Below are 17,678 nucleotides of genomic sequence, written 5' to 3'. Positions count from 1 at the left end.
AAATTATTTAGGTTGGAAAAGACCTTTAATATCATTGAGTTCAACCATAAAACTAACTGAGCCAAATCCGCCACTAAACCGTTGTCTGCAAGTGCCACATCTAAATATCTTTTAAATACCTCCAGGGATGGTGACTCAACCACTGCCCTGGGAAGCCTGTTCCAGTGCTTACTTCTGTTAATGTTTGTTGGTTTGTATTTAAAATTTTAATTTTAAGTTGTGTCAAAAAAGGCTGAAATGACTTCGTTTTGTTTTTTTTTTTTTTTCTATAGTTCAAGACTGTTAAGTCTAATTTGTTAACTTCTTTTAACACACACTTCTGTCTTATTTTAAACCTGGTCTTTTTTTTTTTTTTTTTTTGTGTGAGTGCATTCTCAGGAAATTAATCTGTCAGTGAAAACTGAATATTCAAGTCAGCATTTTGTGCTCCATGGATTCCTACAGTCTCTTATTTGGGACACCTAACATAGCTCTCTTTCAGTTCTTCAATTACTGTGAAGAATATTTTCAGTATGGTAAAAGAATATGTTAAATGGAGTAGATTACCTGTTAAAATGGCTTCTTTATGAGTCATCTTAACCCAAAACAAGCCAACTTCATTTTTAGGATTACCTGATCCTATAATTAGGTGAGATGATGATGTTCTTTGTGCCAATCACGAAGTTAGTTATGTGATAAATTGGAGTTAAACTCTGCAGTGGCATAAGAAAGATTCAGCATTGGTCATAAGTCCAACTAAATAGTGGCAATAGAAGCTGCAGATGAGACATAAAAGTCTGGAAATCTTGCTATGCAGAAGAGAATGGAGTCACAGTGCTTGGTTAAGAGAGAAAGACGCTCTCATTAGGGTGTAAGTGACCTGATTTATGTTGTTTCATAAACTGTGATGAAAGAAATTGAGAACATCATACCATTTTTGTGCCCAGTTTATTTATGTGAAAAGCTCACAGTAATTCATGGTTAAACAGATACCACACCTGAATTACTGTGTCAGTTCTGGTGCCCACAATTGAAAAAAGACGTGAACAGACTGGAGAGGGCCACAGAGGTGACTGAGGGCTAGAGAACTTGCCCTATGAAGAAAGACTAAAGGAATTGGGTCTTCTTCTGGAGAAGGCTTGAGGGGACCTTGTTGCGGTTTTCTAATATGCTACAAAGAGGATGGAGGGTCTCCCTTCACAAGAAGCCCCATGGAGAAGACAAGGGGCCATGGGTGCAAGTTGCTCTGGGAGAGGTTTCATCTCAATGTAAAAAAAAGATTTTTACGATAAGAACAATTATTGCTGGAACCATTGTCCTAGGGACAGGGAAGAGTCCTCACCACTAGAGGTTTTCAAGGTATGATTGGACAGGGTACTAGATAATCTCATCTAGGCTCCTTTACCATGAAAGGCTGGACCAGATAATCTTTCCAACTCGGGCTGTTGTATGTTCTATGTATGTTACTGCAGCATTTGCAGCAAAATTTTAATGTATGCATATAAACATTAGTTTTATGATTGACATAATCAAGAAACCTCTCCTCAGGGCTTAACAAGAAAATGAGATCATGTGGAAAAGTATCTGGGAGCAACACACCAGGAGGACTTCTTTCATAGCCAGCCTGGAAAGTGACAGCTGCCAGTTGAAGAAGATGACTGGAAACTATAAAGAATTTCTGCATTTTGTATGACTGGAAATGCTGGTTTACAATATGCATTTGGCTCATGTAAAAGTCCCTCTGAGCTCCTAATTAAAAAAAGTCATTGGATAGTTTTATGTTCAAGATTGCATTACATATTTTGTTATTTGTCTTAAGCAAATATATATTAACATGGAGGGTGGTGGTTCTTGTATGTAGACTTCAAAACCAAACTGTGGTGCTATAAACCAGGCCAAGATTCTCATCTGATTGAGATTTCTTAGGAGTCTGCCTCTAAAGAATTCCAAAATCGACCAGTGCATGGACAGGAAGAGAAGTTGAGGGCATAGCTGGCCAAATTCCATAAGGATGAAGAATAGTAAAGATGACTAAAGCTTTGTTTAAATCTTTGTCTAAAATGACAGTTATAATCAAGCTTATGAGCTCTCTGAAGTCTTGACAGCTTCATGTTTTAAAAGCTCAGCTTGTGTTGAAACTGGTCTTGAAAGCTCTTAGATTTTGCATATGAGGATTCTCTCATTTTGTGCACCTCTGATCTCTCTTTCCTACTTGTGTTTTCAATGCATGTGTGTGCAGCAGCCTTTGAGTTTAGGAATTTTACCCTGACAATCCAACAACTTAAATTCCTAGCTCTTTTGTATCCCATTTCCATTATTAGCAAATGGGAAACATGCTGTGGATGGTATTGCTGAGAGCAGTATTGGTGTTGAGCTGTTTACACCAGCTTTGCTGAGGTGACCTCTAAAGATGATTCTAAATACCCATAGAGATGGACCCTAGGAAACTGCTGATCTCTAAGCAATTAAGATGCTTTTGTCCAGTAAGATACTTAGAGTAGAATGTAATAGATGGAAAATTTGGAAAACAGAACAAGGAAAGAAGATGAGGACAGTAAACAAGGCTGAGATTTAAAACAAAACCAAAAAATCAAACTCAAACCATCCTCAGTATTTATCCTGCTGCAATCAACGGCTTCTCTCTGTGTATCATAGGTATAAACAAATGTCTCTGGCAGCTGAGCAAGAATGGATACTGGAGCAGAATAAAATGCAGGCAGAACTGGACTGGCAGCACCTCTGCAAGAATGCAGAAAGTAATTGGTATCAGAAATCAGAGAATCTAACACAAAGCCTGTCTTCAGCAAGAGAACAGGTGAGAATTTCATGTTGACATTTTTTAGGAACCATCTGTTGCATACAGAGATATGGAGTTTTTCCCACCATGGTGTTCTTCAGGGGAGGCATTACCTTGATTTTCTTTCAAAAATCTGTAAAATGGTAATTCTGTATTGTGTACAGCAGTTCAGCAAATATATTTGATGAGAGACCAGCTTAATTTTAATGGACAGTCTCTAATAGTGTCTTTTTACCCCTTGTAATAGCCAGTTTGGCTTGAGAGATGCCACTGCTTTTCTCTTGGCATTGTAGCAGAAGAAAGATTTCTTTTAGAGCAGCCCATGGCCAAAAGAAGTTTCAGATCACAGCACAGCTTAAATTCTGTCAAGCGAACAATATTAGTCCTGGAAAATCCAGAGTATTTTTGTAAGGGGGGGGGGGGGGGGGGGGAAATCCTATTTAGTGATGTGTACAAGCTTCTGATTCTGAAAAATAAAATACATGTTTATTGTTTAGAGACTGTTATACAATGGGCTAACCGTTATTCTCAATGACCAGTTGCCTAATAAACTCCTGGGCACAGAGAAAGCACTTGTTTCCAAAGTATAGAATGCATTTATTCTGGTGTTTAATTTTACCATCATCTTCCCAAAAATACTGATAGGCATCAATGGGTGTGGGATAGGGACATATCTGAGATGAATCAACATTGCCCGTATCACATACAAAAGATGAGACGACAAAGCCAAGTTACTTTTCTGTGAAGACAGTTTTTGACAGAGCCATATGGATGTGTTTTAAGTCCCTGTCCTGTGACTTAAATTATTTTTTCTTCAATTTTCTTTTTCTTTCTCTCCCTCCCTTTTTCCCCTCCCTCCTCTCCATACTCTTTGTACTAATGTCCTCTGCTTTCCCTTCCTCCTAGTTTGAAGCTGATCGACAGAAAAAAGACTACAACTTGCAGGAAGACTGTTCTTTCTGCTTTGACTGTTGAGAGAGAGCAGACAATACAAGCATCGTTTAATCACAGTATTTTTACCTGAAGGAGACAGGGTCAACACTGTCTTGAATTAGGTGAATTCATTCTGACAACTTTATGGGGCATTTTTCCATTGCACTTTTTTTAAGCAGTTTATCTGTTTCATATGTTTAATTCAAAATATCTAGACATATCTAGTCTGGAATACACATAGATTAGGTGTCATAGGCTTCATTATGGCTCTGATCCATTACTCAATGGCAAAAGGAGCAAGCTGTACGTACAGTTGCTCCAAAACAAAAATGTACTGTACCATCATGGCACATCAGAATGGAAAGAATTAATTTCAGGAAAGTTCCCAAGGGACTGCGTTAGTTGCAGTTCAGGGTAGATTTTAAAGTTGTAGTTAAACTGTCAAGGCAATGCTTTAAAATAGTAATTTTCCAGCTGTTTAAAATAATGCCTTTTATGTCAGTGTCACAAAACAGTTTTTCTTTGGTTGCTAGTTATTAAAATCCATATATTAAAAAGAGAACCATTCAAAATTGCAATCGTAATGCTGGTTTGAAACCATGCTGAAGGATAAGGCATTGTGAGTAGAAAATTGTCCTTTGTTAAAGGAATTAAAGTAGAATGTGCTGCCATGTGCCCTGCTGGGCAGCTGCAGCTGCTCAACAGCAAGCAGTTAAGAGTGTATTATCGGAGCTTGCTGATAAGAAAAAGCAGTGTTAAGCAAGCCTAGTGGTTTCTGAACACAGAAAGTGATGTATTCAGGATACTTCATGTAAATATTTTTATAAGAAAATTAGATAAAAGTAGACTGCTTGCAAAATATTGCCATAGAGCAAGTTGGTTTTCCACTTCGATTTCAAACTAGACTGATTGTAGATTGATTGCTCAAATACCAAGAGAACCAGGACTGTGGAGGGGTTCTTTTACTGTTCACATTCACTGATTTCTTCCACTGTAACTGACTGTTCTTCCTGTTGGCAAGACTTCGTTTCCATTTTCACACTTTTCTTTCTGTTAGTAATATACTCTTTGTTTTGTACTTTTAGACTGTAGGATAAGTGGTACCCATCACAGCAAAATTATTTTTCTCTCTGTTTTATCTGAAGGGCTCTTGTTTAAAAAAACAAATAAATGCCAAAAAAGTTTATTATTGGGAACTAGAACTTTTCATCTTAAATTTTCTGTATAAAATTAATTGTAAACAAAGGGGGAAAGTGATTTAAAGTTTAAAATTGATAAAAATTGTGTCAGTGAGCCTTCTTAAAGGAGGAATTGTGTTAGCTACCCTCTGGTTCAGATGCCTGAGGCAAGAATAGTTTAAATACACCCTAGTACAGTATCTTCAGCATACAGGCCCTTTCTTCAGATTGGTTTGAGACCCCATGAGGATGCTACAGATACTGCAGTAGTCATTCTTGACTTTAATTAACAGAGATGTGACACACAGTGGCCTGGGAAATCTTGCTTGTAATGATTTTGAGTATGTCTTAGGCCGTGTCTGCCTCACTGGAGCATGCTGATAATATCATGCAAGTGCATAGATAAAAGATTACTTGCAGTAGTTCTGAGTGATTATGTGGTGTTCTGTCTAGACCCTTTTCCACTGGTGAAAGTCTGGAACTGCTGTATTTCTGATTGAAACTGTGATGATTCATTTGTATGTTGCAGGTTGAGATGAAGTTCTGGGCTCCAGAAAAACCCTGAGTGATTTGGTACCTACTGGTGCCTTTCCCTTCATGCCTTTTCAATCTCTTTCCCTTTTCTTCACCTTAACAGCCTCAGAGAAATTGTAAAAGCAGAATAGACATTATCCTCATCTTATGCATACCTTCTACTGTCAGGGCAGGAAGAGCCACAGGAGAAAGACGAGGTAGGGCAGCTGTTGTCTTTGTGACAGCGAAATTTAATTTGAAGATTATTATGTTCCAGATCATGCTTTCACATTGCACTCACAGACCAGACTTATGACTGGGGAAATAAGGAGACCGAAGGAAGTGTAGAATGATGGAGGAGATCAAAAAGGAGTAATACTTGAGTCTGTGCAAGGCATAAATACTGATACTGAAGTGTTTTTCTGACTTATGTGCAAGGCCTTATGGGTTGCCTTTCTCAAGAGGCAGAACTGCTGCTTTGCACAATCTAAGGTTAGGGTTGAACACAAAGAAACATTTTTTGAGGCTCAGAAACATAAATTAGCAGCACTCGATACAAATACTCCAAATGGTCTTTTCAGAAACATCTGGTCTGTACTGTCTGTGAATTAGGATTCATCTAGTGACTGTAGGAATGTGTAGTCCACAATTGCAGGGCTTTCTAATACTCCTGTACCAAATAGTATCTGCATTTCTTAAATGGCTGATGACAAATGTTTCTGTCAGCTACAGAGAATTTTACAGAGGTAGAATCTGCATTCTCTGGATGAAACCACAGTTATAATACACTGTCATCAGTCTGGTGTAACTTCTTTAAACATGTTTGCAGTTGCATCTGAATGAAGAAAGGCAGAAATAAATAATGGCAGCACCCTAGTATCCTGGTCCTTATCCCATGGATCTTACTAAAACTTTTTCCTGGTGATTGTACTGGAATTTCAAGGAAATTCCGGGTGGAAATACCAGGAAACGTGTTCTCCAGTCAATGTCTGTGTTTGGGTTTTTGGGGGGTCATTTTTTGGTTTGGTTTGTTTTTGTTGGTTTTGGTTGGTTTTGGTTGCTGTTGCATCTGGTTTTCTTTTTCCTTCCCTCCCCCAAAATTGCAAATTTGGAAATTGAAGAGGCACATGAGAGGAAGCTTTTCCATATTTGTCCTTTTCTTTCTGAACATATGTTGCTGGTTGTTGACAAGAATTTGATTCTGGATCTAGCAACCTTTGGTGTAACAGCGTAAAGCAGTTCTTACACTTTGTGGTCTAGAATGTTTCACATTCTAGTCCTGATTACACCATCATTTTATTCACGCAGGACTACCTTTCCAAACTAAATCTCTAGAATAATCTGTAAGGTTGCATGCAGCCGGTGGAGAAAACGATGAGCAATTCCCACTCAAAAATTTCAGAAATTGAATGGTTCTGGGATTACTCTGAAATAAGCAAGCTGCTAATATTTTATGAGTATCAATTAGGTTTTTTACAGAAGTTCAAGCAGCTTTCTCAACTTTGGTTTTGTCAGTTTCTTCAGTTCTGGAAGTCTAAGAATGACATTTGCTCATCAGTTCATATTTGTATCAAGTACAATTCCAAAAGTCAGGCTTCAAAGCCTTTGTGAAGGCAGAGAACTGTTATCTGTTATCTGTAACTGTTATCTGACAGATGTTCCTTTTGCATTGTTCACTGTTAGCTTATCTGTAACTAAAGTACGAACAGAAGATACTGCTACTTATCTTAAATCTTAAGTGCTGAGAGGTTTTCTAGCTGTTCTCCATTGTTCAGGTTGTCTAGGTATAATCTGTGCACTCCTTCCCCTTTTCCAGTTTAGCAAAGTATGTCCAGCTTCTTCATGTTCTTGTGAACAAATTATCTCCAATGACACTTTCAAGAATTTGGCAGGTCAGAAAAGTGACTACTGTTGAACCAGTAGGTTCTTTAAGGAGATGGGTTACCCACACATGGAAGAGCTAGAGATGGCACGCTTCAAAGAGCAACAGTGATAAGAGAGCTGTCTCTGTGGCTATTCTCCTCCCCATCTATGCCTTCTCCTGCTTCTCAGGTTCTCTTCATAGCACTTTTTAACCTGACAAATCCCCAGAATAACCAGGTGTCATTTTTCTCTTTCTATGGTTCTTTTCTCCCAAGTCTGTTCATGGATTAAAAGTATTAGGATCTCTGCGTGGTGGTGTGGAGAAAATGTGTTGCTCATTAATGAAACGTGTTGTATTGTTATTTTACAGTATGATGATAAAATTTCTCTAAGCAAAAATATTCCTACCTTGGAAATAAAAAGGCTTCAGGAGCAGAATGCCAGTCTTCGTGCTGCTGTTGCACAAATGAGGAAAGAAATGGAGGGTCTTGATAAGATGATGTCTTCTCTTCCTTTGACAGAAAATGGACAGCTTGCAGAGCAAGGTGACTACACTTGCCACAGAACCCTAAACTCAGTTAATGAAGTGTAGCTGTGGTGGTCATTACCTAGAAGGGCTATCCAGCCCGGGTGTGTGTATAGATCATGACTGTGGGGTTTTCAAGATTCTACAATACATCAACACACAGAGGTCTGAGAGTCTCAGAATTTCTACATTACAAATTACTACAAAACTATTATTAGTAAAAACAAATATACACATGCTATAAGTCACTACAAAATTACTGTGAGGAAAGTAAATGTGTGTATATATATTGCAAGAGTACAGCAAGTATACATGTATTACAAGTTATTACAGAATTCCAGATAGTGAAGCAAATACATAAAATCACAGAATGGTTTGGGTTGGAAGGGACCTTTAAGGGTCACCTAGTCCAGCCTCCCTACCATGGGCAGGGACATCTTTCACTAGAGCAGATTGCTCAAAGTCCTGTACAACCTGGCCTTGAGCACTTCCAATGATAAGGCATGCACAACTTCCCTGGGCAATCTGTCACAATGTCTCACCACCCTCATTGTAATTTCTTCACAGGAGAAGTATTCAGGCCCTCTGATCATATTAATGAACACCCTCTTTAACAGGTCTATGCCTTCCTTACAAACCTTTCCTGTGCCTGTGCCTCTAATATATTATGTGAGGTGCTACTGGTGTGATAGTCACCACACCACTCCCAGAAGTGGTGCTAAATGATAATCAGGGAAAAAAAAGTCTTATTTCAAAGATGCCCTACATCACTGAATCTTGAGTCAACCAGGTCCCCCAGTGAGGGTCAGGTCTGTCTGGGAGACTTCATGCAGGGAAGCTCTTGCAGAGAGGCTCATTTTGGGTGGGTGGGTAGGTAGTACTTTTTTTTTTGTGTGTGTAGGTATGTAAATGGGCATGGGGTATCAGTTCCAGGTATAGTTGTTGCAATTCCTGTTTTCATGGAAGGTCAGTTTGTTAGCACAGTTTCTTTGACCTGCATCTACCAAGCTTTCTTTGACCTGCTACTATGGCTGAGTGCTAAGGAAATGCCCACTAACAAACAAGAGTAGTCTTTATTTAATAAACAATAAGCATACTCTAGCTTTGTTAATAATGAAACATTAATAACCAATTAAAACCTCTGTTAATTTTAAATAAAAAAAAAATTCAAGCATAGTTTTTGTTACAGGCAGCTCAATTTGTCCAGTTTTTTTAAGGTGATGTTATCCAATATATAATAGAATTATGGCTGCTAAAGTTGGGCAGTATCCAAGAGATGCAATAATCTCTGTCAGCTGATAAACGTAAGTTTTCAGAAATGCGTTATCTGTTTTCTTTATGGCTGAAATACTTCATTCAACTAATCTTTCTTGTATCCATTTTTTAAATTTATGGAGATTATATTCAATCACTAGAAGAGATTATATTACATCTGATATTTTTAAGACAATGTAATTTGGAGGGGTGCTTCTGATTTCCACGAAGTAACCTGTTCTTTCCCATGACTTGTCCATGCGCACCAATAAGTTGGGACTCACATTTTTAATGGCACTAAAAAAATTGTTCAGGATTAGCTTCCATTTATTGATGATTTTTTTCAGCTGTGACTGAAAGAAGCTGCTGTACCTTAAATGTTCTCGTTATATTCAGTATTGCCAGTTTCCCAAGAATGATTACCTGAGCCAGTACTGGGAGAAGTAAAAACTTCTTTGTGCTCCTTTATCCATGAATTGACCTTTCTCATGTGTCATCTCTATTCGCTTCTGTATTTGGTAGCTAACTTATGTTTGCATATTTTAGGACTGCTATTATTTTTCTCTTTCTTCAGCTCTGTTCACAATATATCTCCTGAAGTGGTATACATGCATAATAACAGAACGAAGGCCAAAGCAGCTGTTGCTATGAAAGCCTAAACTGGATAGATAAATACATATATATTTATATTATACTCATCTTCTCTTTTAGGTTTATTGTGCACAAACAAAATTTCAACTGGAACCACTTTGAGCAATACCAAAGTCAGCTCAGTTAGCTTGGATTGTATGGCAAACCCAGCCACAGAAAAGGTACAGAGGTTTAAACTTCTGAAAATACCTATATGTGCATGTGTGTGTAATTAAATACGTATTATTTTTATTTGAATAAATACTAAAAGCTCAGGCTTATGCCTTATGTGGTTAGCTAGTAATAAGTGTAAATTGGATGAAAGCCAGCAGTGATTTATTTCAGGCAGACTTAGGCTCATTCTGTCTGGGGAGTACATTTTGACTAGTCGTCCCGTCACAAATCACTCCCGGTCTTTCAAGCCCTTCTGGATATTTTTTTCCCACTTGCAAATTCTCAGACCGCAGTGTGTCGCCTCCTCGAGGTTTCCGCTGTAAATCCGCATTTCAGCCTTTTTCTGAAGGGCCAAAAGCCTTTCAATGCGTTCCGGCGAGGAGCGAGGAAGCGCTGAGCCGCGTCCCAGCGGGCGGGCACGAGCTGCGGAGCCACGCGCTCTGACAGGCCCCGCTAGGGGGCGCCAGCCACCTGCAGCTGGTGCGAGCGAGGGGCTCGCTGGCGCTGGAGCGCCCTCACACGGCTCCAGGGCTCACGATGTCACTCCCGTCGCGCTGCGGCCAGGGGCAGGAGCGACGCCGGCGTTAACTCGCCGCACGCGCGCGTCTCCCTGAAAAAGAAGTTCGGGGCCGATACAGAATACTGCGTAAGGCTGAAGTCACTGTATGTTCTGCCCTCCCTGTCTCCCAGGGGTTTCATGGTGTAGTAAATGGAGTCTCATGTAGGATAGGTTAAAATACAATGAAAAAATAAGGGATTTCTAATTTTGAGGTAATCTGTAAAATCTACCCATAGGAGCTGCATGCTTTACTCTTACTGTTAAGACTCACCAGTAACCATCAAAGTTCAAGAAAATGGAAATAATATGGAAATGGAAATGGTAATAAATAGGGATGAGAGGTGGAGCCTCTCTCTCTGGACGCATTCCAAACCGACCGGGATGGTTTCTGTGTGACCTGCGTTAGGTGGCCCTGCCTTAGGGGCAGGTTGGACTGGATAATCTCCAGAGGTCCCTTCCAGGCCTGCTGATGTTGTGGGCAGTTAAAACTAAGAGTTTCAAGAACTGAAATAATACCAATGATTAAACAAAATTTTGGGGCCTTGGGAACCTTGTGTGAAAACATGCGCAAGCCGCCAGACACAGATAATGTTTAATCTTTGTTTTACCTTTTTACTGAACATAGAAGGAGATCTGTTTGTTCCTGCTGTCAAATTATAGTTAGCAAATCAGTGTGTGGCAGTGTAGACAACATAGACTTATATTTTCTTTTGGGCCACTTCCAGAATTAGGTGAAAATTTAATCTTATACCATCTATTCTTTTCTGTTGCAGTAAACATTTTATGAACGACTGTCGAAGATGCATTCTCATTTTCTTCACATTTCTTTAAGTGGGGATAGAGCCTTAAAAGAAAAAGTAGGGAGTGGCTTTGTGCTAGAGACATTAAGATAGGAACGAAACATTCTCTATGCCCGAGATTAATCCTTTGCTTCGTGACGCTAAACTGTAATTGAGTGCTCATGGTCAGATATAAGAACATTTTTCAGGCAGCATTGTGCATCTTATGTGTGAAATGCTGAATTACTTGTGCTTTATATATGTAGGCATGTAGTAAATAGCAGATATGCAGACCAAAACTCGAAATGAACAAAATGCTGGGATTGTAGTTAATGCTGTCTTCACTGATGCTGAGCTATCATTTCTGGTATTTCTGCTGACTGCTTTATTTCTTCTTCCTTGGTACATAGCCAGCCTTCTTAGGCATAGACTGGCAACTGGAAACAGTCCTGTTACAGACAATTGGCAAAATTTCATCAGAATTCCTTACTGCATATTAGAAGTGCTTCTCTCTTAACATTTTTCTATACTGTCTCTGTGCTGCTTCCATTTACCATTTATTAATTGCATGCTAAGGATGTGCTTAAGGCCATCATGAATTACGTGCAAAAATATCTCTAGCTTGGGGAGTTTATAATCTGTTGAGCAATAATGGTAGCTAAAAATGGGGGAGCAGATGTGAAGTCAATATGAAGAGCTATAGTGATAGGGTTTTTTTTCCCATTTAGTATAACAGATGTTCTGGGACCATAATCTCAAAATTACTCCAGAGCTAAAAAGTAGCTAAAGAAGAGGAAAGTTTATGTGGAAACTAGCAAAATAGGCATGTAGATTATTGCATGTAGATTATTGCATGTATGTGATTTTTCTTCTCTTCCTTTTGTATCAGCTCCGAGGAGAGTTCTTCTTCCCACCTTTATTTAGTACCAGCTTTTCTGTGTTTTCTCTCTTTTGTATTGTAGAGTTTTACTCTGGGCATGGAGCTAAAGGTAGAAAGATTTCTGAGTTCAACTCCTAACTCTACAATGTACAACCTCTCACCTGAAAAAAAAAAAATCTTCTGTGTAATGCTGCTGAAGGTTTTTCTGAAAAATTCAGGAAAAACAGAAGTTTAAGCAAATAGTATTCCTCCCCCAGCTCTGTGATGTGCTTTTGCATCTTGGTACGGTGAAGATGGTACATAGTGTGACAACCAGTGGTGCTGTTAACTGGTCACTGCATTGACCTCTTTTTATGTCAAGTTTCAGTGTGCTAATTTAACAGTTCATATGATGAGAGTAGAATGTAATAATTTGTATCTGCTTTGGTGTAAATTGCTGTATGTACACCAAAGTGGTGTTCCTTTTTTCTTTCACCTTGGTACCTTCATGTTTTTATATTCTAGTCCTGCAGTAATTTCTCCACCTTTCTCTCTGATAGTGTTTGTGTACTAGTATGCTTTCCATATGTGTTCAAAAGGGCTTCCTCTTTTCTGGTAAAACTATCCAAAGAAATAAGAGAATGGGAGTTGCATGACCCACTAAGGCAATGGTGATTGGGTCTTTTGGGTAAATATTTTATCATAATGTTTATCTGCACGTAAACACAATTAAGTTTGCAGAGACAAAACTGGTTTTAGAATCTTTACTTTTTACTCTTCAGCCTTTCTCTTTAAAAAAATGTTTTAAGTTGTATTTACCTCGTGTGTATGCATGCGATGCTTATATGGAGAAGGATTTGTGATGGTTTGCTATCTGCAGTGAAGTATCTTTTCCACATTTTATTGTAAAATTAACTGCTTTCTAGTTTACACTTACACAGTGTTTATCCTATGTATGTTATTTTACACTTACAGTTAACAATATGTGTGGGAACATCCCAGGCTATTACAGTGTTTTGCCCTATATTGCTAAGAATAGGTTTCATTTGCCCTTTATTGTGAAGAAAATTCTGAAAATGGACCCTCAAAAATGGCTATAGATTTCAACTTTACACTTCTTCAATTGGCTTCTAATGTGTGTTTGTAGAAATCTCTAAACCTACAGACTTCAGTATCAAAATATTCATTATAAGCACTATCTTGTTTTTTCCAGGGGCCAAAGGCCAAAGTTTTTGAAGAAAAGATGGTAGATCTTGGACAACAGTTTCCTGACATAGGTCCTGGTGTCGGTCTTTGGTATGGTGTCAGCGGCACTCTACAAGGAGTGCAAAATAAACTGAAGGAAGCAGCAAGACAAATTTCTATTCTGAGTGAGGAGAAGCAGCAGCTGATTGAAATGGGAAATGGACTCAGGGCAGAACTCAGAACGGTATTAAAGGAAGGTAAATTTATTCTACAGGAGAGTGCAAGTTTATGTATTTAGAATAAAACCTGGGAATCAGTTCATCCTTTGAGCTTTAATATGAAGACAAAGTGCTGGACTGACTGATTCTTGATCTGTATAATTTGTGTGAGGCTGTGGTGCTAATTGTTGCAAGAAGGACCATTCTGTGATAGGAAGTACTAGCACAGAACAACAAGAGCCTGTAGGCAGTAACTTTTGCTGATGAGCATCTTAGATGAAGGACTCCCTGATGCTCAGATGTCAGTGTGGGAAATAGAAGTTGAACTAAGACTTCTTTCAAGAGCAGAAAAGAAGTAGTTTCTCTTGGAATAAAAACTAATACTTCATGAAAGTGGTAAAGAAAGCAGAATAAGCTTACTATAGAGTAAACTTGAATCAAGAGTATACATAATGTGAGAAGATTTCACTGTGGACATTCAAGTTCCATTCACCAATTGCTCTGGCAAAGAAGCAAAGTAGAAAAACACAAGGACCATTTCTGTATAGCATTGAATCCGTCTGCAGTGAGAAGGTGTGTATTGTGTTTCACTTATATACACTATAAACATTGGCTGGGAATGTAATATTGATGACAAATAACAACAGAGAATGTCTTCCTTAATATTTTCTCTCCTTTATAGGACTTTTGCATCCTGTCAGCTCTAAGCGCTGCAAAGTTTGTGTTGTGTCTGGTAGCCTTTTCCCAAGAGAGCTTGTCAAAAGAACACAGTGTCAGCTATCAGCTTTAAAACGTCTACAGCACAGGCTTACAACACAGGTAATAATATGCTCTTGAAATCTAGTGATAATGAGCAGTTAAGCCAGTTGAAATTCCGTGAATAGAACTTTCCTTAAAATTCTGCATTTAAATATCTTTTACTGATTTTAGCTCAAACTTTCCTTTGGTACCCTGGGAGATTTCATAGAATCATAGAATATCCTGAGCTGGCAGGGACCCATGGTCATCTTTTAGTCCTGACTCCACACAGGGCAACCTAGAAGTTGAAACTTGTATCTAAGAGGATTGTCCAAATGCTTCTTGAACACTGACAGGCTTGGGATCATGACCAGTCCTTGGGGAGCTTGTTCTAGTGCTTGACGACACTTCTCAAGGAAGAACTTGGTCTTAATATGCAGCCTGCATGAAGCTTTAAGCCATTCTGTTGCATCCCATCACAGACACTAGAAGGAAGAGATCAGCACCTCCCTCTCTGCTCCCCCTCATGATGAGGTTGTAGACAGCAATGAGGTATTCCTCAGTCTCTTTTTTTCCAATCTGAGCAAGCCGAGTATCCTCAGCCACTCCTCATAAATCTTACCCTCTAGTCCTTTCACCACCTTTGTTCCCCTCCTTTGGACACCTTCTAATATTTCTATATACTCCTCATATTGTGGAGTTCAAGTATTAGTTTCATAAAGCTTAGCTTTAAATAAGTAAGATAACCATTTGAAGGATTTGTAGTGGGTTCTAAGATAAACTCGATATTGATTAATCAGTGAGCACATTTTTAAATGTCCGCAGAGGTGGGATTTTAAAGCACCCTTGTCCACATTATTGTAATAGCACATTTTCCGTCTATGAAAGCAGGATATGTAATTAACCCATCTCTTATCTTTTGTAATTAGAATACAACTTTTAATGGATAAATTGCAGCTTTCATCAGAGGGACAAACGGATAAATCCTTGCTCCCCTAGTTGTTAGTGGCAGATCTCCCAGTAACTTCAGTAATCAGGATTTCACTGTGTACTTTACTTACTTGATCAGCTGATTTGTTCCTGTCAGGATTGAGTCAGAGCAGCTGATTGTTGTTGTCGTTTTGAGAGCAGTAAACAATGTTCTTTCAGAAAAGGTGACGTTGTTGCTTCGATGTATGAAACTCCAGTAGAATTATTAACCAAGTTCAGTTGGGAAAATGCTTCCTTTAGGAACCTCTTTGGGCAACTTGTTCCACTGTTTGATCACCCTCCCAGTAAAGAAAGTTAGAGTTTGATTTTTTTGGTTTGGGTTTGGTTGTTGGGTTGGGTTTTTTTCCCCACTTATCCTTAAACAGTGTCCTGTACTTGAGCTTCTGCCCATTGCCTGTTGTTCTGCCACTGTATATCACTGAGAAAAGTCTGCCTTAGTCATCTTTACTTCCTCCCACCATCCCCATCAGGTGCTTATACATGTTGAAAAGATCACTCCTGCCCTCTCTCTTCTGGAAGGTAAACAAGGCCAGCTTCCCTATCCTCTCCTAGTATGTCAGATGCTCCAATTCACTGCTCATCTTTGTGGCTTTTTGCTGGACTTGCTCCTGTATCTCTATGTCTTTCTGGTACTGGGGAGCCCAAAAGTGGACACAATACTCTAAATGTGGTTGCACCAGTGCTTGGTAGAAGGAAGTAATCACCTCCCTTGGCCTGCTGGCAGTGCTTTTGCTGATGCAGCCCAGGATGCTGTTGGTCAGAGGCCTCACAAACACGTTGCTGCATCATGTTCACCTTGTAGTCCACCAGGTTTCCTGTGTTTCTGCTGAGCTGCTTTCCAAGAAATCAGCCTATTAGACTGAAGCTGCAATCTCCTCTGCCTCTGGGGAAAACTCAACTGAATTAAAGCTTATTTCCTCTGGAGGATCCTGTTTGTTTTTAATTCTTTCTTTATGCAGTCTTATTTCTCTTAACTGAAATCAAGCACAGATTGAGAGCCTTTTTGTGAATTACTCATCCGGGAATGTATAGGAGATTGAAGTTTCTTGTTTCTGTTTTTACATACTAAGATCTCTGTGATAATATGAAACTTCACAGGAGATAATCCTATCATGTTGTCAGATTGCACTAAGAAATCACAACTGTCAGTCACTTGAAGATTTTGCCATTAGAACACATTTGAAAAACATCTTGAGCATTTTTACGTCTAGACACATTCCAAAAAATAAGAAAGAATAACCACATACTTGTTTTGAGCATGCCATCCTGTTGTTTGTTTTGGGGTTTTTTTTGAGCCTGAAATTATCACTAATTTCTGTAGATGTTATCTGGTTGCCTTAAGTGTATTACAAAGAATATGAGCCATCTGGCCAGACAGTTTGAATGACAAAAGTGGGTTTCATAAAAGAGCCAGTGGAAGTAAGTTCTAATGAATATTTGATTTTTCTTACAGTTAAAAATGGTGTTAAAGAAAAAAAGCATATTAACCTCTGTAGTTGCTTAGAATAAGTGCTATAAATTAGGTAAATTAAGATTACGGAACTCAGATGGTACTAATTTAACCAGCTGCATGTCTGGGATGACACACTTTCAGTTTGCGGTTCAGTTCTGCTGAAAATAAGTGTTTGGTATTTTTTCCTGTGGAGTAACACGGTGCTGCAGATTCGCCATGAGGGCTCTTAGCTGCACGAATGACACAAACTTCTGGGTCAGATTCTAGATTTTAGAAAATAGTGTAAAAAGTTGAAATGCAGAGATCATCCAGCAATTAAATTTGAGAGCAAGTGTTCTCAAGGTCAAGTTCAGTGTTCTGCTCTCAGGTCTTTAGGCAGACAGTTATCCAGCTTCTGCACAGGATTGCTATTCTCTTGGATAATGAATAGTAGTAAAAACCGGTGATACTTGTTTGAATATGAAAGGAAAAGGCTCTCCAAGCATCCAAAGTATGCAGCAGCATTTTAGCTGGGAAAGGCATATTATTTGCGGATGAAAATTGGTACACGTATTTCTTGGCTAAGGTGAATCTATCAGATTGGATCTATGGCAACATTATGGAATATGTTCTAAGGAAACCTGGCAGGGAAGAACTCTTGAGTTTGACATCCTACCACAGGTGCTTGAATTTCTCTTAGCTTCTTCCTGGCAGAAGGCAACCAACAGCAGAGGCACTCTTGTTTGATAGAGAAAGGTTGCCTGAAGTCCAAAATGCTATGCTGTTAGAGCTAGTTAGAACCAAATTTGAACATATTGCTTGAGTGAAAATAAGCCCCTGTTCTTCTTTATTGCCCATTAGTCGGTGAAGAAGTTTTAAAAGTTGCGGTGTGAGCAAACATTGTAAACCATCCAACAGACAGCGATAACTGAGAATGCCATCTGCTGTACCCTTACAGAGCTAATGGAGACTTATTCATCCTTAGATATAGCAGATAGTCTAAGATAACAGAAACTAAAAACTGTAATAGGTCAGTCAGATAAGTGCAGTGCAAGCTGGATAATCTGGTAT

General features: G+C 38.9%; 1 protein-coding gene across 1 annotated transcript in view; it reads left to right on the top strand.

Moving 5' to 3' along the window:
• CCDC57 (coiled-coil domain containing 57) overlaps positions 1–17,678 on the top strand; it is a 43,478-nt gene that overhangs the window by 13,255 nt on the left and 12,545 nt on the right. Inside the window, exons 6-10 of the mRNA XM_065694053.1 lie at positions 2,635–2,794; positions 7,634–7,808; positions 9,755–9,855; positions 13,258–13,486; positions 14,130–14,266. Coding sequence (XP_065550125.1) covers positions 2,635–2,794; positions 7,634–7,808; positions 9,755–9,855; positions 13,258–13,486; positions 14,130–14,266 — 802 coding nt within the window. The remainder of the gene's footprint in view (positions 1–2,634; positions 2,795–7,633; positions 7,809–9,754; positions 9,856–13,257; positions 13,487–14,129; positions 14,267–17,678) is intronic.

Source organism: Lathamus discolor, chromosome 13 (genome assembly GCF_037157495.1).
Source record: "Lathamus discolor isolate bLatDis1 chromosome 13, bLatDis1.hap1, whole genome shotgun sequence".
NCBI classification, from domain to species: domain Eukaryota; kingdom Metazoa; phylum Chordata; class Aves; order Psittaciformes; family Psittacidae; genus Lathamus; species Lathamus discolor.
The sequence above is the reverse complement of the archived record's forward strand: the minus strand, read 5'-3'. Positions and strand labels throughout refer to the sequence as shown.